This window comes from Rhipicephalus sanguineus, chromosome 11, assembly GCF_013339695.2.
Source record: "Rhipicephalus sanguineus isolate Rsan-2018 chromosome 11, BIME_Rsan_1.4, whole genome shotgun sequence".
NCBI classification, from domain to species: Eukaryota; Metazoa; Arthropoda; class Arachnida; order Ixodida; family Ixodidae; genus Rhipicephalus; species Rhipicephalus sanguineus.
Window position 1 is genome coordinate 8684254 of NC_051186.1, and position 27580 is coordinate 8711833.

Consider the following 27580-nt stretch of genomic DNA (forward strand, 5'->3'; position numbering starts at 1 on the left):
TAATTGGGACCCCTTCCCAAAATCAAACATCGAAAAATTAGAAAGAATACAGAAAAAGGCTCCAAGATTAATTTACAACTCATACGGTCTCAGCTGTATTAGCGAATCTATGAGAAAAAAAAGGCAAATTCCCGCCAGTTAGTGCAAAAAAAAAAATGCCTTTTGTAGACCTAAGTTCTTTTATCAGTTGGTAAATGGTCATTGCAAACTAACACGTCCCATATCTTGATTCCATCTACAGGTTACGCAACTAGAAACTGAAATTCAGAAATAATTGCGTTATTAATCCAAAGAGTTAATTCCTTTAAATATTATATCTTTTGTCGCACAATAAACGATTTGAATAGCCTCTCTAACGAAGCTGTAACCCAAATATCGTTGGTATCCTTTGAAAATCGTTCGATCTGAAGTGTCCTGTGACCTGTTCAGGCTGGCCTTGGAGTCGTTTATTTTCCTTTTTTTTCCCAGATGTTCGTTTCTTATGTCTATGTATCACCCTGCTATGGTCTAAGTTAGACCGCAGTATTTATAATTAAATGTGTAAATAAATAAACTACCCCTTCATTCAACTTCATCCCGAGCAACCTATCTGTCCTATACAACTATTAGCTGAACTATTGCAAACTTTTTATAAGTTCTATTTTATGTATTAGAGTTTCGTTGCACCTTTCATGGCGCTATCATGGCGCTATCTTTGGTTCACGAGAGGTCAACCTCTCCGCCTTAGCTTGATGTCGCAAGGGGCTAGAGCCGTAAAAGGTGAAGGAGTCAGTTGTGTGCTTTCGGTGATGACCTGCTCGATCTATTTCGGTTATCTGATCGCACGTGCCAGTTATCGATCCACGCTCCCCAAAGAAAGCAGCGGCTTTGCCTAATGAGTACTCTGCAGCGCCAAACCTACTTTGTCTCGGGTTTCTCGATTCAACACTATAAGCTATTGAGAAAAAACGAGCTCTCCGAGCTCATTTTCTCTCAATACACAGCCGATTCTCAAGATTTGCTATCCACTTACAGTAACATTTCCCCTAAGTACGACGTCAGACATTCGGCATTCATTATCCTAAAGACTAGTACAAATTACGGACTACAGTCATTAAAATGGCAAATCCCAACTCTTGTTAATACCCACCAGGATTTAATGTGATGCATTACTACATACCATACACTTGTAGCATTCAGCAAGCAATCCAACAAATATTTTCTCGATTGTGATGCTCGTGAACTTTTATGACTCGAATTCGTGAATGTTTATCAATTTAAAATTTCATTTATTTTGTTTGGTTGTAATTTGTGTTATGTAATGCCATTACTGTCGATAGGTCTGTGCTACTGTTTATCTATCATTGCTTCTATATTATTTCTGTATGTCATGAATTATTTCGTGTTATGTTAAAGTAGCATTTCTGTGCTCTATTACTGTCTATTTCTTTTGTTTATCAGTGATACTTTGTTTTGTATTATGTACCAGGTGACGTTTTTTTTAATGTCATCTTTTGCCGCAAGCACCAAGACGATCTTGAGTTGTTGTACAAACGAAGAAATAAAAAAAATACAGGTGCAGCCTGTCTAGCATATGCGCATCAGATCACAGAAAAAAAATAGTTTATAAGAATCACAGCGAAAAAACTGACCTAGAAACAACGCAAAATGCAAAGTAAACTGGCAAAGGCAAATGAACTACTTACTATGCAAGATAACTTTCGCTCGACTGATGCGCGGTTTCATTTTCGTTTTCACATCATTCGCTCCTGGTGCTCGCATGTAAGTGCGGCGAATGTGCAGTTACGGCTCGTCTGTAATACAGCATCCGTAATAAACTGAATAGGAGCTTTCTGCACGTACAAAGTGCCGCTGCGTCGTGCGGAAATTCTGAGTGCCACTTCAGTGTTTCTTGGAGCCCGACAGTGCGTAGCAGGAAGCTCTCGAGTTCTTTGAAGGCAGCCAAGGAAATTGGGGTAGCAGGTGTACGCACCAACGCCTAATACACCTGCTTTTTTCGTACTGATGATTACATATGCCAGCTGCCTTTAGTCGACGGTCAATACATGTAGGCGGCAAGCGTCAACTCCTGAGTTGTATTTCAAGAGGACCACCTTACGTACTACAAGGGGGACCCCCCACCCACCTTACTTGTCTACATGCCATTACACGGTTGCGTCGCTTTAGGACGTCTGGAGGATCAGAAAAGCTGCAGGAAGCTCATGACTGAATGAATATTTGAATGAATAAATGAATGAATCAAGGGATGGAATATTTTTCTGAATGTCGCAAGGCCACAAATAACAATACCCGCCGCATAAGTTACGGCCTGTCGGACAATTTGTCATCAGTGCGTTTTTTGTGGCCGATTTACAATGTGTATCCACCTTAATTTCATCCCATCTTGTTTAGTGGTGTTTGTTGAACGTCGAGAGCACCAGAGTGCAACGGCGCGCTGTTTTGTGCTCTCGGAAATTTGTTGCGCTGGTCACCCGCAGAAAAACAAAAAGGAAAAGAAAGCTCATGGACTCTTCGTTTTGAAAACACGCATATCTAACGTTATCTTTTAATGAAAGACCCTTATAATAGCACAAAATACAAAATATGAAGCATGCAATCATATGACTTCGTCATCACAGCGCAAGCTAGAGAACGTTATTCGGCTTCAGCGGTTTATTCGCACTATTTTATTGTACGATATAAGGCGCGTTTAACGTACGTAATGCTCCCGTGCACTAAACTTTTATCGTTATCGAATATGGCGGGGCCCATGGTTGCCGCTTCAGCGTGGTTATCGCAAGTTGCCACGTTGTCGCTACCGTGGAACATCGGTAAACTGTTGAAGTGAGCTTTTGCGTACTATAAGCTCACCTTTAAACATTAACCATGAATGCGTAGCACATCTAATTTCTGAGATTGTTTCGGAGATTTATGGCCCCATAAGCATAACGAGACGCAGGCCGCATAGAAACACTGACCCATTTAAGGGGGTGGGTGCTCGAGCCGGCGTTTCGAGAAGTGTGACTTGTCTTCTTCGAGGCTGGAATCAGTTCCATGCCTTGAAGAAGACAAGACCCGTGGTTTATTGTATGGCCTAGTGCCACGCCATCCCAAAATAGTGGCAGTAACTGCGATTAAGCTGCCGCTTCGGAGCTCCACGATGGGTACAGAAAATAATGAGCGCTTAGAGTTCAATTTCATGTTTCAAGTTTACTGATTGTTATGACATGGTCGAGAAAATGCACGTACATATTGTATACAGCATGAGCCGGTCCCAATTTTTAGAAACTGTCAGGGGACCTCCCGCGAGGACGTTGCGTTTCGTCACGTCGAGCCGGCGGACGCTACGCCAGGCGCAAATTGGTCTCTGCTACAGCCGAGCCGTCTCCAACGCATCGGTGCGATCGCAACTCGAAGAGCGCATGCGCAGTAAGGCGAAGAAACGCGCCGCGCCACCTGTCGGGAACCGAAGAAACAGCCCGCGAAGCAGGTTCCTGTACATGAGAGTCCAGCGCGGCCACGTACGTCTGGCGCGAAATGCAGCAGGATCTATTCGAAGGCCGATCGACGCCCGAGTGAGGTCAGCCGACGCCGGAATATAGAGGGCTGTTTTTAAAGACGATAGCCTTTCTTGGGATACTTACACGGAAGAGAAATTTTGGTCTGTCTTTCTGTCTTTCGTTTGTCGGCACGTCACCGATTCAGCCACCCGGCCAAAGTTGAACCACTTGCCCAAGAGGCCAGCAATCTTGAACGGCTGACTAGGTTCATACTTGTGTACATTGTCGATCAAAAAGCAACATTACGCATATCTGAGGCGCAAAATCACTAGGTAAGTATTAGGTGGTGTGTTCCTTTAATAGAAAATGCATACATACGTAATTCTAAATGCCCTTCTTCTTAAGATGCGCTGAAAATGCGACTGCGCTGAAACTTGCCTTCCTCCGTGCCCTCTGCACGAGCTCATTGTTGTGTTTCGGTTATGTATTGCACTGTACGAATGCCATGGGGCGCCGCTCTGGCATTCCTGTTTTACCCAGGCGACGTGTAAATAAAAGAGTGTGAGGAGAGTACTCGTTGAGTGCGGACGTTTCTTCTGCAATCGGCGCTTCGCGCCAAACCGCGTGTTCCGGCTGGCTGGCGTCCCCGCCGGTCGCGTTGGTCACCGCCGGTCTTCGCCTGCTGCTGCGCCGGGACTACCAGCCCGCAACACAGCGCTCATGTGTCCCGACGTATTGCCAGGCTGGCGTCCATATCCTCACGCAGCGCCTCTTCTATCGTCTTTAGACGACATTTGCAGCAAAGCACGCAGATACGCGGCCAATTTTTTGCTGACATAACGTCGCCATGACGCGCGCACGCGCGCTTCGACGTTACACTGGAGTATAACAGAGCCTTAGGAAAAAATGGAGTATTTGGGGAGTATTTCTGCCACACAACTACAATCGTCATCTGCCTCGCGTACTTTTCTTGAGTTATCATTGAGGTCCCGGCACTTCCCGGTCACTAACGGCGTGCGCGCTATCAGTGTTACATAGCATTCTTGATCGGAAAGTGGCGAGAGCCTGGTTTTCAAGAAAGAAACGCGAACAGGCCAGATAACGATTGTAGTTGTGTGGCAGAAATAGGTACTCCCCAAATACTGGACATTTTCATAGTCTACCAGGTGGACCACATCTTACGTGAACACCTCATCATTATTCAAGCCGTACTAGAACGTCTATTCTACTTCTCGAGGGAAATGTTCTTTATGTGACGTCTAATCAGGGTGTCAATACACGCAACAACAATTTCCGAATTATGTACTAAACGTCAGCTTCTACGAGGCCTTCAGTACTAGGAGGTGTTCACCTTAGTTGTGTACAATCCTGTACAATGTCATATTGAAACCGATGAGCGCACCAAGACAGGGACAGTGAAAAGAACACACAGAGCGCTTGTAGTTTTCACTGTCCCTGTCTCGGTGCGCTCACCGGTTTCAATATGTCACAATACCAACTAGCTCGGACCCAGCCTCTGACCCTGTACATGCGGCGTGAAATCTGCAAGCCCGACTGTTGCAAGGATAAGCAATTGGAAGCTGACCAGGCCTAGAAGCAGGCAAAGTGCTCCTCCCCTCCCTCCGCCCCCCCTCCTCTTAAATTGTGAGAGTTCCAAAACCTTAAACCCTCTCGTACTCTGCGTGCTTCTTGGATCATGTCAGTCGGGTCGATCATGAATCATGCCAGAGGAGGAAATATTCGCATTCTTTCTCCAACAAAGAAAATCGGACTTGTGGTGGGAGAAACCCTTCATTGGGTTCTTTAGAAAATTGTGTTGAATCACAGCCGCGCGGGCGTTGACGCAAATGTGACGTCAGGAAGAACTGAACAGAGGCAGGTCGGAACAACTGAGGCCCGTGTTTGTGAACTTTGTGACAGGCAAGCGTAACATTGAACGGTACAAAAAAATTAAAATGCTGGGTCATTTTTATTCTTTAGTGACGGTGAAGATTATTTATGTATACAATGCTCTATTTATGGCCCACTGTTAGGAGTATTGAGCCATCAGCTCTTTCTGAAAGCTTTCCAGCCGATCGAACATTTCAAGCAGCTGCTCCTTTGGCGAAAGTATCGTGATCCTGCTTGTGAGAGTAAAAAAAAGAACAATATTAGATACAGGAATGGTGGCACTTTAAATCAGGCCATAATAAAAATGTGGAAGTATGGAGACCGGTGCTTTTATCGCACTTTGTTTAGTATGTGGGGACATTTATTATTAATTCAGAGTTCCCTATTACAGCTTCCAGTTGGTGAAGCAATTCTAGCTCGTGACTTAAAGAGAAATTTGATTTGGCGGGTGACAGCCTGCTGCATGCGTAGGCTGCCTACTGTGCTGTGCAGTGACATAGCTGGTCCTGTTATTGCGAAAATATTTGCTACGTGCTAAGTTGAATGGGATTGATGATATCTTATTCTTGGGAAGAACGAAAGCGACAAAGGATCGCTAATGGCCACTCCTTAAAAAAAAAAAAAGAGGCTTTACGAGAGAGGCCAATGCGAACGTTAGCAGTCAAGGAATATACCGAAATCACGAGTAACATTACTGCCAAGCCGAAGCGCGCGGTGGTATAAAATAGAATCACGAAGCTTGGATCAAGATTTATCGAACCAGGGTCGCACGTAAACGCACAGGCTGGCTAAGTACGATACTTCCCAGACTATGAGTTCAATCAATCAATCAATCAATCAATCAATCAATCAATCAATCAATCAATCAATCAATCAATCAATCAATCAATCAATCAATCAATCAATCAATCAATCAATCAATCAATCAATCAATCAATCAATCAATCATCAAGTTTATTTTTCGTCCTTCGTTTACACGATAAAACGGAAAAAAGGTGGCAAGAGAAAAACCTGCTTCGTCGCAGCTTGACAGTTGTGTTCCATTATTCATATTTATTGGCTACACTGTTTATATAACAGAATGACTTATAATTTAAGCCCTGCAAGTTCATTTGAGTGTTTTGCTGAAGGACCCCGCTCCGCAGAAGCAATGCGATTGCTGTGCCTACACGGCGCCCCGTAAAAGTTATCCCTATAGCGACGACCGTGAGCTAGCGCTGCTATAGTGGACGAAAACCTGAAGCTTTTGACAGGGCGTTGGTGCAAGAAGGCGTTGACGGCTTCTGACGAAGTGTAATAAATATCAATTTTCCGCGCCTAAATAAAGTTTTTTCTGTGCAGGTATTTGTGGTTCACAAACGTCTTTTTTTTTGGCTGATTTAAAGCTGGTGCCCTAAAATGGTGAGCAGAGTATTACGAGCATTGCACGTGTCGACTTTTTTATTATAATTACTGCATTAAAACTATTGTGGCGTATACATCGGTTCATTTTATACCCAAGCGTTTCTTGAACCCATCGAGACAAGAGTTGGGGGGTGAGTGCTGCGACATGTAATGAGAAAAACACAGTACACAGAAACCTTTAGCGTGTTTGTGCGTTGTCGCACTTATTAATAAACGTCGACTAAACGCTCACACACATGGCTTCTGTGATAGGTACATGATTAACTGCTTCTACCCTATCCCGCAGGATCGAATGCAGTTTTCCTATTGCGGTTATGCTACACACCTCATGTGAAACTTTCCAGGCAGTCTCCCGAACCCAGAGCACGGCGTCACAGAAACGCCTTTCCTGCGTAGTAATTCCTCGGCGTAGAACATGTCAGCTTCTTTATTCTGGCGCTGAGTAGGTACATATGCAAGAACGCATTAACTAAATTATGCAGCAAAAAGCAAACCTTTTAAACTATCCACTATAGTAAGGAACATCACAATAAATTGCAGCGTTTCTTATTAACGCCCAATGCAGGACAGTGTTCTGAGAACATGAATACTTGACATCAGCGAGCGCATCTCTCATACAGTGCAGATGCAAGAAATAGTATTCCTGCTCCACATATCAAGCATAGGTGGTCAGCACTGCTTCATGATGATGGCTCGCTATGTACAGGCTGTTTCGCACTTAGGGGAAAACCCGAAGCACATTGGAATGCGCTCCGAGTTGTCCCCTAACTTGTGAAACAGCCTGTACACGTACATCCAACATATCGCAGTGAAGAGCGCACGGTGTAGCTGACATTAATATGGTTAGCAAGGCAAAACAAATAGCCCTGAACGTCAGGAGGCTTCTAACAAAAACAGAGGGAGATAAACAGAGCCGAAAGTATAAACGTTCATAGAAACATTTGCTATCTTAGAAAAGAGCAGTCATAAAAAACACCATCAAGAAAATAGTAGGGCGGTCGGGCGTAGATCTTGTTTTTTCGGCTCCCACCAAGTTAAGTAGCCTATGCCAACATGTTAATTGCAGTGATCCTGCGCAAAAACTATGCGCCAAGAAGCACGTGAAGCCGTTTGATACGTGAAAAGGGCGAGATGGTGTACGAGATCCCGTTGTCTTGTGGACGCTCGTATGTATACGTAGGACAGACGGGACGATGCCTCAATGATCGTCCACATGAACACGCGTGCGATGTCCGAAATTCTACCGAAAGCACTCTCACCGGCATGTTGCAGACTGCGCATGCCGACCTTTATTCGAAGAGTGCAGAGTGATAGGCCGGTATTCGGATAGGCTGAGAGGCTGAGTCGAGAATTTCCGGAAGCCTTCGAAATTCATGAAAGAAATTAAGAATGTGTCAGCTATGCTTCTGTTGGCCTTTCATAAAAAGAAATCTGTTTCCTCGAGCATTGAGTGCTAGTGTACTGATGAAAAACCTAACAGTGGGGACGTTCCGCTTTGGTGGTGCTGTGACGTCACATATGTGTTCCTATTCATTGCTCGCCTAGTGATAATAAACTCAGTTGTTAGTCAGCGCTCTGCATGTGTGCTTCTTTTCGTATTCTGTCCCTTCTCGGCTCGCTGTTTCGCGCTGAATAAATGCTGGCGCACTTTGCAGCTGACGAGACTACCGACGGCCGACGCTCTTTTCGCTGCTATCGGTGTAGAGCGCGTATTGCTTGTACTTTGACTTTTTGTTTCCCGGGCACAAGTTCGTCCAAATAAAGAGGTTCGTCTTGAACACGCCCACTGCTTCCTTCCTCAACGTCACGATCACTTGGCAATATTTTCCGAAAGAAACGGTCGAAAGAAGAAAGTGAGCATACTTTGAGTAGTCGGGGAATCCTGGCTGTTTCTTACCTGAGCTTCTTCGATAGCCTTGGTTGGAATTGTCACGCGGGGATAGGCAGCCACGGAGCCGTACACTGGGCTACAGTAAATTCCATCAATTGCGTTCAGCCTCTCTTCCGCCAGCTTGGCACGTTCAGCTAAGGATTCGAGGATAAATGCTTTTTCCTGCAAGAGTGACATTTCCATAGGTCATCAACATGAAACAATGCGCACATTTCCGTTAAATACGCAAGAAACCTCTAAACTACGGAACAGTATGCGTTATCCGCATCCTTGGTCACTCATTTTCTATACTTGGTGAAGTTGCGCTGAAGTCAGTTATCACTCAATGCACCGTACTATCTTGATATCTACATATTTGTAATATTTCAATTCTGTTCTTTCAAAGACGTGTGGGCATTCAAATATAGTCACGACGTGGTAGGAACACGCGGAACTATTAAATGCCACAGTAGATGATCGTCATTCATCCCTGCCGGATTGATTACGCAACATTTTCTAAAACGCACTTTTCGAAGCATGGACGATGAATACGCGTAGGAGAAGTTGAAATGCGTTGCCAAATTTCACGATTTATTTAACGCTAGAGTACAACTACATAAACGCGGGTACAGTACTGGTCCTATATACTGGACATTTCAACGTGCGTACTAGTCTGGTCGAGGAGGATAGAAAAGAGTTAAATTATTTTTAGGCCTGGCAATTATCCTTCATACCTTGCAAAATTAAAATCAATTAGGAAAGTTCACGGACGGAAATGGTGTAGTCTGCTTCCCCGGTGGGCCTGAACCTTCTTGACACAAATTTCGCATTTAAGACGGTAGTGTGTTGTACTATAGTATATATTGCGCTTACATGAACGCAAGGAACCCGTGAACCGGAATTTTTCGACATCCCGCAGAAGTTTATTTCCTTACATGTACGGAAATACTATCGCAAGTAACAATGCAGTGTCTTTTACTAAACGTTGTTCCTGCCCCTTCTGAAGATAATTGCTTTCTTACTATGCATTTAAACCAAGCAATGACAGGAGCACGGTGATCGGTTTTTCACTATTCACGTCTTCCCGTGTCATTCATAGTTTGCGATTTTTTACATATTCCACACAAGCTGCGGTGAAGTATACATGCCTAGTGTTTCAGCATATTTGTGCGAAGCCTTCAAAAATCTACGAATCGACAATGCAACGAACAAGTTAGATCTTGAGGCACTCTGAAGAAACTCAATACATTTTATTACACGCACTAAGATTATTACAAATATTATTTAGCAGTATTATACGGCCGTGTTAAACGCAATATATTTATCATGAAGATCTAGCAACTACTAAGAAACATTCAAATAATTAGCATCCGTAGATCTACCTAGGCGTTTTAAATATTACTGGGACATGAATAATCCGCGCGACGTCTAAAAATTACTGGGTACGCTTAGAACATTATAAAAATGGGAGGTGAAAGTCTAGCATGTACACATAGCGATGTGGAATGAAGCGCTGAGTACAAGCGACCATGTACAGACACCGTGGAATGGAGTTCTTGAAATCCGAAAACAGTTCAACAACTCACCGCCTAGCGAGCAGAAGCAGCCAAATTGGGCCAGACCCCGACTATAGTCGGATACAACCTTTCTTTTCCGGATAGACACCGCCCAGACGGCGGAAGAGCGGCAGCTGATCATCTCCACGCGTAAACAAATAGTCTCACTTATGCACTCGGCCATATTATCCGGAGGCGGGGTTACCGGCCCCAGTGCTGGAATTCGGATTGCGCGTCCAGCGGTGCTGGATTGTGCGCATCCACCTTTGAGGAGGAAATACTGTAGGTTTCTAATGTTGTACCCGCTTATAGAAGACAGACAGACCCAGCTTTATTTAGCGAAATGTGATTTTTGGTGGCACAGGTCTGCGCGGGGGGGGGGGGGGCAGGGGGGGGGGATGGACGCCCCCCTAGTCACCTAGGAGGGGGTGGGGGGGCGCTAAGCATGCCCCATAAAATGACTTAATAGGGGGGGGGGCTGCAATGACCTTTCGCCCCCCTGAAGAGGAACTCTGCGCACGAACTCTATCTATCTATCTATCTATCTACCTATGTCTGCCGGCTATAGAAGCGAACGCGACTCGCGTGTCTCCCTCCATGTAGACCTTGCACGCTTGGCAGAATCATCGCCGCAGGACCGTGTGTGAGGCACGCCTCTTACCCTTCTTCACGGTCCTAATGCGCTGCAGCTCCCGTGCGAACAGCACCGAGACGAAATGGGCGCGCAGCTCGATCTCACGTGTTTCTTAAATTTTTTTTTTCACTCACGCAACCGCCGCAAGGAGGAAGTGGACGAAGTAGACGGACAGCTCGCGCGGTTCCCATTTTAACTGCGGAGCAGTTTAAGGGACCGCCCTTTTGTCGTCTCCTGCATTGCGTTGAGGTGACGCAAGTTCCACGTTTAAAGCATATAAGCCGAGCTGGCCGCATGGTTGGGACGCCATCGCCTGCTTTTCCGTGTACGCCAGCGTCGCCGAAGGGCTGATTCGTCTGTCCGAGCCAGCCAAGCGACAGCGAAACGCCAGCGTAGGGAGTTAGACCTACGGAAGAGAGAAGCGGAGGCGAAACGCCAACGCCGAAAGTTAGACGCACCGCGCTCGGAGGGGGCAAGCAGTAAAAGAACTGTAGAAAGAATACTATCTATCTATCTATCTATCTATCTATCTATCTATCTATCTATCTATCTATCTATCTATCTATCTATCTATCTATCTATCTATCTATCTATCTATCTATCTATCTATCTATCTATCTATCTATCTATCTATCTATCTATCTATCTATCTATCTATCTATCTATCTATCTATCTATCTATCTATCTATCTATCTATCTATCTATCTATCTATCTATCTATCTATCTATCTATCTATGTCTGGGCGCTCTCCAGGTTGTCTCCATAACTTGTAGTATACCAAAATTGGCATAGCAGGGGATCAGTGTATGACGAACACGATCCACTGGTCATGACATGAATAACGCAAAATACCTGTCGCGTACGTGATGAAACCCTTTCTCCCAGTCACGTGCGGCACATACCCGCATACCAGAGTTCATGTTTTGCGGGTATGTGCCACAGGTGATACGGAGTCTCAGCCAACACAGTAACCGCGAACACACACATACTTACACGCAAGGAAAGTGATAATAATAATTGTTGGGGTTTTACGTCCCAAAACCACGATATGATTATGAGAGACGCCGTAGCGAAGGGCTCCGGAAATTTTGTCCATCTGGTATTCTTTAACGTGTACCCACATGACACAGTACACGGGCATCTAGCATTTTGCCTGCATCGAAATTCGACCGCCGCGGCCGGGATCGAACCCGCTACCTTTGGATCAGCATCCGAGCACCGTAACTGCTACACCACCGCGGTGGACGCAAGGAAAGTGGGGAAACTGAAGACAGAACAGCCCTGGAAGACGCTCAACTACCATACACTCGTTCGCGTGGTGCGCTACGTGAACCACGTGGATTCACGCAAAAACCTGGATCAATGCTTCCTACAATAAATCTGCGAAGAGAACTAGGCCTCTCATCATTACCGGTGACTTCAACATTGCTTTCTCAAGACCCAACAACGCCTGGTCCTTATACTGCATGAAAGACGGCTTGGATGTGGACGGGGCATCAAAAGACCTCGCTGCCACGTCTAAGGCAGAAGACATCATAGATATTTTCATTGTAAGAGGCATCCAGGATTTCTACCAGCTGTATTATAGCTCGCACTTCACTGCACTTAGGCCCCTCGTAGCCGCGATTATGAAAGGGTCCGGATAACAAGTCCGGTCCAGCTGCTGGGGTCACTGATCACGGTGATGATGACCTTGTTCAAGAACTGTCAAGAATGCCTTCCACACATGAACACGGATTCGTGCATACGGGTTCTCCGTCATAACGGACAAGTATAAGCATAACTGTAACAACTGCAACGGTGACTGTAAGAAACGTGCAGTGCGCCTGCGCGTGCCGCTCGGCTTTGTATATACCTAGGGAAACTTTCCTGGATGAAGCTTAGTTGCGAGTAACGCCTGTCCTGCGCATCTGTATTCCTTCTTTGTCTTGTTCGGATTCGCGCTATCCAGTATTGAAGAATATAGGCACTACATATCAGCTTACCGCATCTGATGTCAGTAACACCTATGTTGCTGTTGGCATCGTTACGCAACTGTAAACAGCTGGTTATGTAATACATATGCAACTCTTCAACACATGAGTGTGCGTATACCACTGCAACATTTCTCTAGCGTCATTCCGTGATGTTTCGCTCAATGTGAAAAATTACGCCACAGTCACCGTCCCGCGCATGCTTCGCATCGTTCCCCACGGTACGTGGGATCTGTGGGATCTGCGTTTTTTTTTTACCCTAGAAGAGAAAATAAGTATTCACAAAACAAATCAGAGAATCGCAAGAAAATAACAAAAAAGGACATAAAATATCACATAATCACATGAAAACATTAGAAAAGAACAGAAAGAAGCAGATAAACACATGAAAAGAACACAAAAGAACAGCAAAGAGTTCGTAAACGCAAGATAAACACAAGTAAAAGACAGGCGAATCAATGTTCCGCAGTTGTACACCTTTCACTTGCGGAGGAACTTGCTTTGCTTTTTCGGATCGCATTTTCTTCACCGCAAGATTGAAACCTAGACTTTATGGCTATCGCCTTAAAAACAAAATATCACGTTATTTGGCTGTTGTGCACCGTGACCTATAAAGCCTTATGAAACATGTTATCGATGAATGATCTGCATTCCTTGAGTATCGAGAGAACCATTAGGCGAGAAACAATGAAGATTGAATAAAGACAATAGTTGTGGCTTCTACTTTGGCCTAGTTGTCTTCTCTGATGAAGCGATGGAGTAAATGAAAGCTCACGGTGTAGGCTGGACAACGCACGGTCATTCTTGAACCTCTGTCAGCGTTTTACAGCAAAACTGCTTCGGACTTCTCTCGCCAACCTCACACATCTTTTCCTGTTCCTTCCTTACCAATAATGGTTGCTTGCTCGGCTAGTCGGCTCTTTGCAACGTATGCAACAGCGCGCAAAACTGGAAAGGACGACGACAAAGATAGAAATGTAGTCAACAATGAAGTCATCACTCTTTACACTCTGTCTCTGTCGTCGTCCTTTCCAGCGCACTGTTATGGACGTTGCTTACCATCCAATAACGATTCGAAGTCTGTTACAACATCTCTGCCTCGCTCAATCTAAATATCTCACTCCTTTCGCTTCTTTCCTTTCCCATGCTCGCGCTAAAGCTTGCCTTTCTCGTCCAATATTTTGATGTTGGGGGAGAGTGAGTCAGGCGAATATAAAAATGCTACTAAGGAAGGTAGTTGGTGCACTGACAAAGACTACACCCTTTTTCGAAACGTTCAGTCTCGCGACGTTCCCTATGCAACCATTCTTCGGCTGTACCTTTGAGTGTCTTTTGAGGAAAGCATAAAACCCACCTTAGCGAACGCTTCATACGAAGCGTCTCCTGGAAGTGGAGGTTTGACCACACAGTCCAAAGCCACCTGTGACGCAAAAATCACAGACGCTTTTTAGCCAAAGCAGTACGGGCCACAGGCCTAGTGACAGAGGGCACACAGTCTAGCGGTACAGGGCACCCGCCAAAGCGGTACAGGGCACACTCTTTATGCTACATGCTAGGAAAACGAGAATAACTAATTCCACTGGATTAAAGTCTCCTACAATATATGGAACGTTTGAGATAATTTTTACCGAGATATAAATAAACGAAGAGTTATAAAAATGGTACTAATAAGTACTAGCGGTCCTTGCGTGCACTTACAACGAGCATTTTTCAGACGAAGCCTCAGATGCCTCATCAGACGCGAAAATTGACCGTCACCGTCAACACGAGTGATGCCGACGGTCACCGTCAAAATCATCGCCGCGTGATGACGACACCACATGACGTCACATAAGGCAAACATTTACGTCACCATGACGTCACATGACGACGTTATCCAATGGCGTCGTCGCTTGGTCAAAGGTGGGCCAATCACGCAGGCAGTGCAAAGGCAGGCGAGGTGCAGGAAGCTTGCAATGCCTCCGATCACGGAGGCAATTTCGCGTTAAAACTTTCAATTCCCTCACAGTGCTTGGGTCAATCACCTGTGGCATATACCCGCCTACGACGGCCCGCGGTGCGCGGGTATGTACAACACGAGACTAGGGTAAAGGATTTCGTTATATACTTGACAGGCTTCTCGTGTTATTGATGTCATGACCTGCAAGTAATGTTCGTCATAAACTCATGCCCTTCTATGCCAATTTTGGCACATATCAAGGTAAGGAGGCGACCACGAGAGCACCCAGACGTAGGCAGCTGATAGATCGATGGATAGAAACGGTCAAAGTGTTTTGCTTTGCTAACAAATATTTCACATTTAAAAGAAAGAAAGAAAGAAAGATAGAAAGAAGAGTAGTAGGTCAGGAGTGCCCACGCCATGCTTCGCTTTCCGCCATTTCCCCTACAGGCGAAGGGCTCCTGAATTTTTTCACTGTATGTAAAGATTTACCCTCTTCTTTATTATACTCAGGACCCTTAATGAACACAGACGATACGGTACTAATCTTTGTTGGTGGCAGCTTAAGTGAGATCGAAGATGAAATTAACAAGGAGCTACAGAGAGTTCATTCATAGTTTAAACGAAACCACATATATAGTCGGATGCGATTTAAGAATCCAGAGAGGTCCCACCGAAGCGACCGAAGCGCGGCAGCAGATCTTCTAGACTAAATAAATAGTTCCGACTCCAGCTCATGTACTCGGCAACGTTCCCCGAAGGGGGTGAGAGGGGGTGCCGGCCGGCCGGCTCATGACGTCATTCCGGAGGGCGCGCTCATTGGTGCAGGCTTGTGTGCATCCGCCTTTGAGGAGGAAGTGCCGCGGAATCCTAAAGTTGTATCCGACTATAAATATTAATACCTACAAACTAACTAAATATGTGGCTTTAACGAGCTCGATTTTGGGAGGTTGAACTTGCTTTTAGAGGCTGCAATGTTGCAGAGAGTAGCCTCGTTTATGTATTTAGGAGCCTCGTTTGATTCAGCTGTGAACGGGCAGTCGCGTATAGGTAAGACATATTCGAAGCTAGCATATGGTTGCCACACGTTACCACAAGCCCGTGAATGTTTCAGCACAAAGGTATTGGGCATCCTGTACTTCGCATTCGTGCATATTCATTTGAACAACTGCATGCATTCATGAGGCAGTACATATTCAACGCACTAGATATTTAATAGCCAGTTACAAAATGGGGCAATGGGGGTCATTACATTTTCAAACAGGAGAGATATCGCAGAGCAACTGTTTCAACAGATGCGTGTACTTTCGCTGGACTCTGTTCCCGCATTCAGTGTTGCTAATATTGTACCTGGAATAATCAACACGATAACATCCTCTCATTAAGCACCTTTACGTTATCGGCGCGCTGTGCAACAGCTGCAGCGAATAACTGGTTCAATTTACCGGTTGCCAGAAACGCCTACAGTAGAAGGCTCATAACCTTTACGGCGTTCTCACTTTGAATGCTATACAGAATGATGTGAAAGCTGCTGGCAATGTATTTGTTGTCCATGAAACACTTCATTTACTGTGTATAAGTGTTATAATTGGATAAATTGTTGTTTTGTCTGCTATTATCGTCTGCATATTTGGATCATGCGTTTTGCAAATACCTGTATCAAGTTTTCTTGCGCTTCGTGTTTTCTATCCCCCCTTACCCTCTCCGAGTGCAGGGTAGCAAACCGAAATACTTCCTTCTGGTTAACCTCCTTGCGTTTAACTTAACCTTTCTCTCTTTCTCTCTCTTTTGCGCTTTGTGACTGTTGTAACCGCTTGCCGAATAATGTAGGCATGTCGCACAATTGATCCCGTTACTACCAAGCCAAGCTATCATAGAAAACAAGTTCTGTGAACATTTCTGCTATGCAAAAGATCAAAGTGACAATAAAAATATCGGTTCCACTGGAGCGGGTACCGTTTTGTGAGGACAATGAATTTTGCGCGTTTATTCACGATGTCAACCATGCTTTGGAACATTTCGATGTTCTAGGCACTATAATTTCGATTACTCTACCTGAGAAAACATGGGCGGCAGGGTTGCCCATGGTGTGCATTGTAAGTTCTCTCGGTCAACAGAGTCGAGATTGACGGCCTCGAAGTACCCTGCTTGTATCCCGAGCCTGTTTGAGAAGAGACACCGTTATCGCGTTACACAAAGTTATTCGAACATGTCATATGGTCAGTGTTGCGATCGGATTAATACAAACACAAAGGCAGTAATATATCATCACTAAATTGAAGACGCCTTGCTTCGCTTATTTGAAGAATTGCAGAATTGATTGGATCGTATATAATGACAATTAACTGGCGATAAAAAAAAACAGAAAAAAAAACATATTTACATTTTAGTGGTTCCCGCTGCAGCGCTATGTATTTGTAGCCACGTGTTATACCGCACCTGTCTCTGCAGACTGCCTGTATAATGCTGTATGTATTAAAATCGAGGTTTCAGATTCGAAAGAGACCATTGTCCTACGCACTCACAAAGATCAGACTGCACGTGAAGTTTTGTAAGTGTTCGCAATGAAATGTAAATGTAAAATGTTGCTGAGTGCGTTAGCGCACCCAGCAACTAATCTCTTTTTTACTAAACACGGCTAGAAGTGTTGATAATTTCCTCCTTTCTTGTGTACCCTTTCAATGTAAATTAGTGTGTTTTCACAATAAAACAAAGCAGTTGGCTGTCAGCGCTGGTGCATAGTCTGTATGTCCGTGCTTCCATTTCAGCTATTTTACCCATGGAAAGGAAATACGAAGTATGCGAATGCAGAAACATTTCTTACTCTGAAGCAAAGCCCTTAGATATTGAATTAAACACAACCAGCTGCATCTGCGAGTATGGAGTGCCCATGGCGCTCATAACCTTCCTGACACTGTGGAATGGACGATTGCTGCTGTAGGTATTATGCTCGAAAACCTGAAAAACAAACGAAGGAGCAGGCGAGCGACAGTTTAGTTCTCTGGCAATGTGACTTCAAAGGCAACACTCTACTTGACCACAACAGGAACCTTTATTGTAGTGAAGATTCTGACCCATCGCTTTAAACCAGTCGGTAATAACATCAAGTATATGAAGTATATGAAATCAATTTCAAGTACATGAAATTGCAAGCCTTGTTATTGTCGGTCACAATACTTAATATGATTGCAAGGAAAAAAAATGGATGCACGCAAACTATTCACAAGGACGCAGAAGACACGGACGAGCGCAAACACTCAACTAGCTCTATTTTTCGTCGCCGCAGTCAATATATATGCTCATTCACTTACGTGGTAACAACGGCAAACACACTGTCACGCTCTGCAGATTACAACAGGCCACGCAAGAACGTCGTTTTACATTCCAACAAAGAAATGGAAGTTTGAATGACACAGGCGTCCCCTCTTGTCGAGATATAAATGCCTTCCATCAGCTTCAATAGTTTGCGCGCATCCATTTTTTTCCTTGCAAGTATAAACCAACTCGCCCAGCTGCAAGTTCTATAATTTAGAAGAACAGAGTGTTCGGCAAGTTGGTAACGCATTATTTGGAAAACTGCGCGAAAAACGTAGAGAAAGGAAGCAAGTTTTACTTATTATGATCTTTGAAACTATGTGCTTAACACAGTATTCATTTTCGTGTGAAGTGCAAGAACGATGGAACCCGTCCTGTTGGTCTAGTTGCCATGGTTTAGCGCTGATAAGCAAAATTGAAGGGGGGCGGGGCTCATTGATGGAGCGCAACCCCCGTGGCAGCGAATTGTGGAAACGTTTTGAAAGTTAGCGAAACGTGACAACATGAACATTTTTTCTAAGGTTAGCGTTTCCTTTCTGTCGTCCTGTGCCGTGTGTGTGTCCCTGTGCTGCGTTACAATCAATTTCGTGTAACAGAAATCAGATGCATTCATCTCTCCGAGCGCTCACTGAAATTTCAACATGTGTAATCAGTGCAAAACTCTGAAATATCGCGTAATACTTTACTATAACTTTCGGCATATGTAGCTTTACATTACGCCAAGGAAAGCCGATACTGACTACTTAATTTGAGCGGTATAGAACTGTAACACAACGTCGAGCGGAACTTACCTCATCGGCTAATATTATCAGCTGGTTTTCATAGCAAAAGCGGACGATGTCCTGCAACTGATGCTCGGATAATACAGTGCCTGTAAACACAAAGCTCGGTAATTCATGAAATACGAATGCCTTACATGGTGACGCTTGAAGAGCCTGTCAAGCGCATCTTTTGAAAATAAATTAGCCTCTAAGAAGATAGTTTATTTTAAAAGCACACTTATAACATCCACTACGATGGTCTGTAAGTCATGTAGATATTGTTGTGAGGTCTTGTAGTAATTTTGATGTTCGAAAAGCTGGTTTTTAATTTCGCTCAACTGAAAACACCTCAACAGAAAGACCTTAAAAAAAGCCAGTGACACGAATTACAGATTTTGCAGCGTCGTCTCGGATTGGTGCTACCACTTCATAGTATTTTTCTTCTTACGTGGTCTCAGCATATTTCCCAGACGTTCCAGTCGACCCCACCCTTATGACTGATAATGCCGCCTTTGAAAGTTGCCATAAAAATTGCAGTGCAAGCCTAAGCATATTTTTATGAGATGAGTAGACGAAAGCGTTTCTTTTGACAAGGTTGTTGTTACGAAGCGGCACTGCAAAGTGGTGTTGCCGAGTTGGGCTATGAAGATTAGGACAATTCGAGAGGCCATATCGCGTTAGAAAATATTTGGGTCGTTGAATATAAATTGGTTGCTCTTACTGCGTGCCATGCACCCGGATCCTTGCAGGAACACGAGTCTCGTCGTATTTTTCGGTGAACGTCTTTCTGCGCGCACCGAAGCTTTCCAACCGCTCCGTTGAGTTCATAGAGGATGTCAACGTTTCGTACACTCATGTAAGGATATCAAATGCATAACCTTAGTTCCCTGAGTAGGTTCCCAGAGTCTCCCTTTCCCGGACATTCTCCAGTTTGGTGACGGGTGTTCACCATAAACGTTTCAGGGCACTCCTTCGCCGATGAGTCTTGTGCCGATGTTTACATCAGGCTTACTGTATGTATGCTGCAGCGACAATCCCTCTATATAAGTTGAAAGCCAACTGATACGGCAGACAACGGCGAGTTCCCTTCCAGTTGGGAGTTCCCCCTTGTCCTGCGCGATCCCCCCCTCAACTAATCCGCGGCTACCGTGGGTTATAGCGGCTATTATCGCGGCTACAAGTTGTTGTGGGTGCCGGCGCCGACCAGTTTCACTGGAAGAGGTCACGCGTTTTTCCGGACACGGGTTTTGCGGACGCGCGGCGAGCATTCTTTTTCGCCAACCTAGCCAAGAAACGCTTTCGCTTTAAGAACTCTTCATTAGCTTGATATTATATGGTACGTGCGTGACTACACACATAGTAGCGTGCAAAAGGTTGCAAGAAATTATACTCACTCGTTGGATTGGCAGGGTTTACAAGCAGGAAGCATCGAGGCTCGCAGCGACTCTTGGCTGCGTCCAGAGCCTTTTGCATTTCGACGGTGTTGTGCGCCCAGCCTTTGTCTTCATCAAGGTAATAGCTCACCTGTAGTGCCGAAGACACGAGGATGAGAAATTCATATGAGACTAGACAATGCAGAGCGCGTTTTCAAGCAGACTCCGTTGCACCAGAGAACTGGGCACGAAGAACTCAAAACGCCTTTGTGCTTTATTGTTTTGTAAAAGGAAGAGGTAATGTCGAACATGTAAAATCTACCTGTGTACACCCACCCACCCAATCACAATGCACACACACACACAGACAGCAGGTGTAGAGTGTGTGTATACATATACATATACACATATAAGTAACACGAGGGGCTGGAGCATGTACAAAAACAAAAACAAAAAAACATTGATTTGACGTTTCGATCGGGGAACGTACTTTTTCAAGACCGGTCCGCGGTCGAAACGTCCAATAAATGCGACTTTTTGTTTTTGTACGGGCGTCTGCCCTTCATGTTACATATATGGATACAGACAACCCTCTGAATAACGAAATCACCGGGGAAGCGATTTTTTTCGTTCTCGTGAGGATTTCGTTGTCGAGAAAATAGAAAAACACGCACACAAACTACTTGGCACAACCAAATCCGTCGAACGCCTGTGCAATATCCGCCTTTTTGCTGTCTTCGCAGCTTCGGCTAGAATCCTACACTTCTCTTGGAGATTATTTTCCCGCTTTTTAATAGGAGGCGGCATCTTTCCGAAAGGCCAAACAACACTGGGCGTAAGCAAAGCGCTTGAGATCTCGTGCACACGGAGTGACGGGCGGGGTAGTCTACAGAATGTCTGTCGGCATGACGCCACTTTCGTGGGTGTCGTCACTTGAAACGTCATGTGCCGACGTGGTTGCTAACAGAGGTAAAAAAAAAAGTCGTGTTGCTTCATAATCATTAGACCGATTGTAAACGGCAATGGTCGCACCGATGCGTCTTGGCGGAAATGTATGTGCCCGACTTGTCGAATGAGCGGTGCTGCAATTTCAGAACTTCTGGGTTCCCAACTAGCTCATGGGTTGAAAAAAAAAATATTGCACATCACTACCTGACACTTTTGTTATTGCGGGAGTGCTTTTTAAAATCTCTTCGCTGTCCAGAGAGGGCAAATGCATTGAACTCTAAGGACGTTCACCTGGGACGTCAGAATCCTTCATTGCCGCAATTTTGTTCTTGAGGGCTTTCGGTATTGTGGGGTTCAACTGTATATGTATAAGTATTCACACACCCGACACCGAGTGTCTGCGTGTGTGTTGCGAGTACGTGGGCCTGAGCACACTTCTTATTACTTATTAATCACCGGATGCAAAGGAAAGTAACAAAACCTCGTTAATGAACTTTTTTATTGTTAACTTGAACGCCGTTGTTTATAGAGAAGAGTTGTAGGACGTGAAATTTAATGGCATACCCATTTTTGAAAGCATCCCCGAAAGCACACGTAATTTGAGCTATTAATCAACGAAATTGAAGGCCCCGATTTCAGGGATATCGAAAGTGAGCGCGCATGGTGCGCAGGAAGTGTGGCAGCTGCGTTACGTCATGCCGGAAGTTTATGTGACGAACTTTGAAAAAGGCACGTCGCAGCAGAATAGGGTCAGAAAAAACAGCAAGTCGTCTCAAATGCACAAGTGGACCGCCTATTCTTTGCGTTTGGTGTGTAGTGCTTATCCATTTTGTTGTTAAACTCTTATGAAACGCAAATCACTCTTTCGCTTGTCTGTGATTGGTAGCGCCGCAGTGGCTGCCGCCGAGTTTTTACGTTGTACAATAAAAAAAAAGAAAAACGTGGAAATTGCGGTTGTCTTGGGTACAGTGGGAAAGAAACAGATCAGCGCTACAACAGCAAATGCAAAGAGTAAGCGGTGCATTTGGGTATTTGGGACGACTTGCCGTTTTACCTGAGCAGATTCTGCTGGAAGGCACCATTTTTCGAAGTTCGTTACATGCGGTCCGGCGTAATACGGCTGTCGCATTTTCTGCGCACTCGGCGCGCTCAGTTTCGGTGTCACCGGGACTGGGGCCTTGAAAAAAATTGGCCGCGTTATCTGCGTGCTTCGTTGCAAATGTCGTTTAAAGACGATAGAAGAGGCGCTGCGTGAGATATGGACGCCATCTGGCAATACGTCGGGAAACACGAGTGCTGTGTTGCGGGCTGGTAGTCCCGGCGCAGCGGCAGGCGAAGACCGGCGGTGACGAACGCGACCGGTGGGGACGCCGGCCAGCCCGAACACACTGTTTGGCGCGATGCGCCGAAGGAGAAGAAACGTCCGCACTCAACGAGTACTCTCCACAAACTCTCTTACTTACACGTCGGTTAGGTAAAACAGGAATGCCAGAGCGGCGCCCCCTGTCATTCGTACAATGAAATACTGAACCGAAACCGAAACACAACATGAGCTTGTGCAGAGAGCACGGAGGAAGACAAGTTTCAGCGCAGTCGCATTTTCAGCGCACCTTAAGAAACTAGGGTTGTAACATTGTAGGGCGAGTAGGGCCAGAAGGACCGTCACGACGAAAACCTGCCTCCTCAGTCGTATTCGCCTGGAACGTTGGTGTGGCTTCGCGTTCCCTCCTCCGCTCCTGGCCTTTCCACAAAGCTACTGCCTAAGTACGAACACTAACTACCGCGTCCTACGTCAAGCATCCCCAGTTAACTATATGACTGAGCCTGTTCAATCATCTACGGACCGCCGTCATCGCGGCCGCGAGACTGTTCACGTCGATCGACTGAAGCCGCAATATGACCCACCAGCTGTACCTGTTCCTTAGGTCGCCAGGATGGCTCCTTTTCCGCGGGGGAGTGATTTGTAACAAGGTAGGGCGCAGACAAGAACGCATGCGAAAGAAGGAGACGAAGACGGTTGTTGTTGGCGCTCGCGCTTGCTCGGCTTGGACCGCTGATCGCTTCAGCTGTGGCAATCTTTTAATAAACGCGTTACTGTCGCAACGTTAAACGCATACCATCAAGGTCTTTAAAATTGCGTATCTATGTACTTTCTGTTAAAGGAACACACCGCCTAATACTTACCTAGTGATGTTGCGCCTCAGATATGCGTAATGTTTGCTTTTTGATCAACAATGTGCACAAGTATGAACCTAGTCAACCGTTCACGATGGCTGGCCCTTGGGCAAGTGGTTCAGCTTTGGCCGAGCGGCTGAATCGAGGGACGTGCCGACAAACAGAAAGACAGACAGAAGGACAGACCGAAAGAGAGACCAAAATTTCTGCGTTTAAGTTCCCCAAGAAATACTATCGTCTTTAATAAACCATCGACCACGCCGCCGACGCAGTAGCGCATTTTATGCGACACGAGCTCCTTCACGCTGTCGCGTTCCCGCTGCCCGCTTACCACGGGCAGCGGGTATGCGGGTATGTACCACTCGTGAGTGGCGGAAATATTTAATGACGTACAGGACAGAGAAGTCGTTGTTATTCATGCCTTGACTTGCCAATCGTGTTCGTGATATACTCACTCCCTCCTATGCCAATTTTGGTGCGCACCAAGTTCAGTAGATGACCAGGAGAGCCCCCAGACGTTGGGGCTAATTAGATAGATAGATAGATAGATAGATAGATAGATAGATAGATAGATAGATAGATAGATAGATAGATAGATAGATAGATAGATAGATAGATAGATAGATAGATAGATAGATAGATAGATAGATAGATACGACCAAAGTGCCTTTGGTTTGCTAAAAATGGGTCGAAATTTAAAAAAAATGAACTTGCCACGAAAATGCCGTGATACTGCAGGAGGGGTACGTAGCCCATATACTGAGGCACACATTTTATGATGCCAACAGGCTTTCCCATTGGACGTCGTTTGAGCACGTCAATCACGATCTGCAATACGCAACACAAACAAACGTACAGTACGGTCCACCGTTAAAGGAAGCACTCGAATGAGCAACTTTCATTTTGTTGGCCCCTGTGGTGATGGGTTCATGGGCCCTCAGACACAAAGTCAAGGACAAGAAAACATTTATACACAACACTCATCAAAAGACAAAAACATACACATACACTTGCTGGACACTAATATACAAAATTACCTTCCCTCTAAGCCTCAATCCTTACAGTCCTATACGCCTACGCGAGTATCCGCGCGTCCTGCCTAGTGCGGAGTCTATTGTTCCGTAGACGTCACTCACGGCACCGACGACCACGTAGCTGACGCACGCTCGCACCAGGAGAAGCACGGTGAGCCGTCGACGTGGCAGAACCAGATCCCGAGCTGCTCGCTCAGGCCCGCAACGGACCACTATGCACCCGGAGTAGCACCGAGTCCACTCAGCATTCGGTAGTGCCGGACCGGAATATGTGGCGCCAGGACCACGCCCTCAGAAGTCGGGAGTGCCGGACCCCAGCAGCCTCAGCACCATGGCCCGACTCGGTAGCTGGCTGGTCTCGGACACACCATCTGGCACACCATCAGTAGCTTGGCCTGGCCCGCTCGCACGTCCACCGCAGGAACACGCTGCAAGGCCTCGCCCGGTGACACCCGTTCGTCACAGGAAACGCCAGGCTCGTCCCGGCTGGTCTGATGGCCCCCAGCTCGCGGATCGAACGAGCTGCTTCTTGCTCGATCGCTGGCCACGCACGCTCTGCCCGTCGCCGTTCTCAAGCTCACGCGCTTCACGTTTGCCTCTCTCGCGCGCACTCCGTCGTCTTCTTCAGTTTCGTTTTCGCTTGTTAATAACACCTGCTTACTACAGCCCCCTAACGGCTAGTGGATGCGCCAAGACTGTTCGTGTACGTTACTTGTCTATCACGAGGGTTCAGAACTGTCAACAACCAGTAGTGTTATGTAGATCTAAGCCACTACGCTATTGCAGGAGAGCCAATTCCGGACATACCCGAAACGCAAGTGTTCCTTATAACAGTCTGTACATAAAACATAGCTGTCTTGAATACGACAGTGATCGGCAGCGTCCTAAAACTACAGCATCAAAATGGCCGGTAAGTACGAAGCTTGAGAAGCAGGAGTCTTCTCGCTCAGTCCTGTCTAGAAGAAGTACAGATCAATAATTCACTTAAAAGACATGCTTGACGTGCTTTTTAGCCAGTATAGTTAAATAGTCTATAATAATCGGAAGCTTCTATTACATTCTGACAGCATTTCACTGCATTTCAGCAGCAATGCTCCTGAAGGGGAGGAGAAAGGTCACAGTTATTTGATGGTCAAGTTAATTGACTGAAGTGCCACTGCTTGTAGAGAAAGCCAATAGATTGGACAAACGCAAGACCTTCATGGATATGGCCTTTTTTTGATGGGCAAGGCCAGAGACATAGCATCGGTGTCAAAGTCCAGGCGCCTTGGTGAAGCTTTTGTATTTTCTCCCGATGTCTGCTCGTCGTTATATGCCGGGCAGTCAGGCAAGGTGTTTGCTGTGGACTATACGGCGTAGCCGTTGTCACGATAGAGACTTTCAGTTGGCCAGCGCTTTAAAAGTGACTGTATGTGCAGCGAAATTTTGTGGAACACGCTAATATAATACTTCCAGACGACGCGGTAGACATCGTTGTTGCCTTAATTTGCGTTCTGGGTCAACATTGTATTTAAGACTACACATGCTTGAAAGTGAAAAGCTTCGTCATGCACGTAATGCTTTTTTTTCTCTTGCTAGCGAAAAATTCCACAGATCCCACGTACCGTGGGAGTCGATGTTATGCGAAGCATGCGGCGGGTAGGTGACTGTGGCGTAACTTTTTTACTTAGCGACACGTGACAAAATGACGCTAAAGATTTGTATAAACTTCTTACGCATGTATATATATATATATATATATAGTGAAGTATGTGGTGTAGTAGAGCTGTTGGAATTCGTGGATGCCTCGGTCATTTCGTTGACAAATTGTCTGTGGACAGAGCTGGCGACATGTCGGAACCTGAAGCCACCCTTCGCGTTGGTGAGGTATAGGCGATGCGCAAAGCGCCGACGACGCCATCTGCCGCCACGGCTCGGAAGCGCTGACGGGTCCCGGCGAGCGGTGTTCCCGCGAGCGTCTACGCGAGGGCACGGATTGATGTGTTTTCGTCGTGATTTAACGACTCTCAGCGATGTCGAAAAATAACTGCTGCGTTGTCAGCTGCACAAACACACACAAAAAATCGCAGTAACGCACTTCTACAGGTTTCCGGTGCTATTTCATGAGCGAGAGCGACGGCGGCGGTGGATTGCGGCTGTACGACGTAGAAAGTAAGCAATCTCGCTTTGTTTACGACAGTGTTAGAACGATTACCGTGGCGACCAAGTGTAAACGCTACTACGTTTACACTTGGTCGCCTCGCCTGCATTGTAGACGCTACAATGCACATGAGGTTGCTATTAGTGATAAGACGCGATGCCTAGGCTCTCTTGAAAAACGAATGGCGCGAAGCGCAATGCCAGAGAATGTGGGGAAGGTGACGGCTCCTTTAGAAAAGCGCCGTGGAATCACACGTGAGCTGGACGAAATCGACTGCATTCTACCTATTGATGGCACTGGAATGCGATCATCGGTGCAGAATGTTCACTGTGCGCTTCTGCACCGATGATGACAAGTATATCGTTTATTTTTTCACAAGTTTATCGTGCTGGTTTCAAACTTTTACCAACGCTGACCCTTCGCGTGGCCGCACCTGTGAAATCTATACGCCGGTGCGACAGCGCTCCCTCAAAATCTACTATATAAACACATGGCACGTAAACGAAGCTACTGTGTCGGGAAAAAACGTTGGTTCACGCGTCACCGCATGCAAGCATTATTGATCGCGACGTTATAACGAAGGCGGTGTACTTACGATGAGCTCTACTTCGTAGGGAAGCTTGTTGACGCTTGTCTGTGGCAAACACTTGGCGCGTATGGTGACGTACATTGTCGTCCCACACAGCTTTGACATCGGACACATGTCCACTATTATAAAGTGCGGCTCCTTTGCGCACACTATCGCCGCAAAAGTAATTATCTGGGACGCGCACAAGCGGCAAATCGCACGCGCGCAAATGAAGCGTCTGCTACGCGACCCACCAGCGGTTCCAACGGCCGCCGCTACGCGGCTTTCAGAGGCGCCCCTATAGGCGCTGCGCATCGCGGATAGGCCGTCGAGGCTGGTAGGCCTGGATAGTGCTACGTAGACCAACATCAGGCGATGGTGTTTGTTGTATTCGTAGGCTACCTGGGAGTATGTGGCCTACGTAGCCCAGTCTACGAAGCGGCTGTCAATCAATCTGGCATCATCCTCGGTCAGCATGAGGCCATCGCCCAGCCTCGTAAGAAATGAAGCGGACGCTGT

At 45.9% G+C, this 27580-nt stretch overlaps 1 protein-coding gene across 1 annotated transcript in view; it reads right to left on the bottom strand.

Moving 5' to 3' along the window:
- Positions 1 to 5444: 5444 nt before the first annotated feature.
- LOC119374296 (alanine aminotransferase 1) overlaps positions 5445 to 27580 on the bottom strand; it is a 71259-nt gene continuing 49123 nt past the window's right edge. Inside the window, exon 10 of the mRNA XM_049410857.1 lies at positions 5445 to 5599. Coding sequence (XP_049266814.1) covers positions 5509 to 5599 — 91 coding nt within the window. The 3' untranslated portion in view covers positions 5445 to 5508. The remainder of the gene's footprint in view (positions 5600 to 27580) is intronic.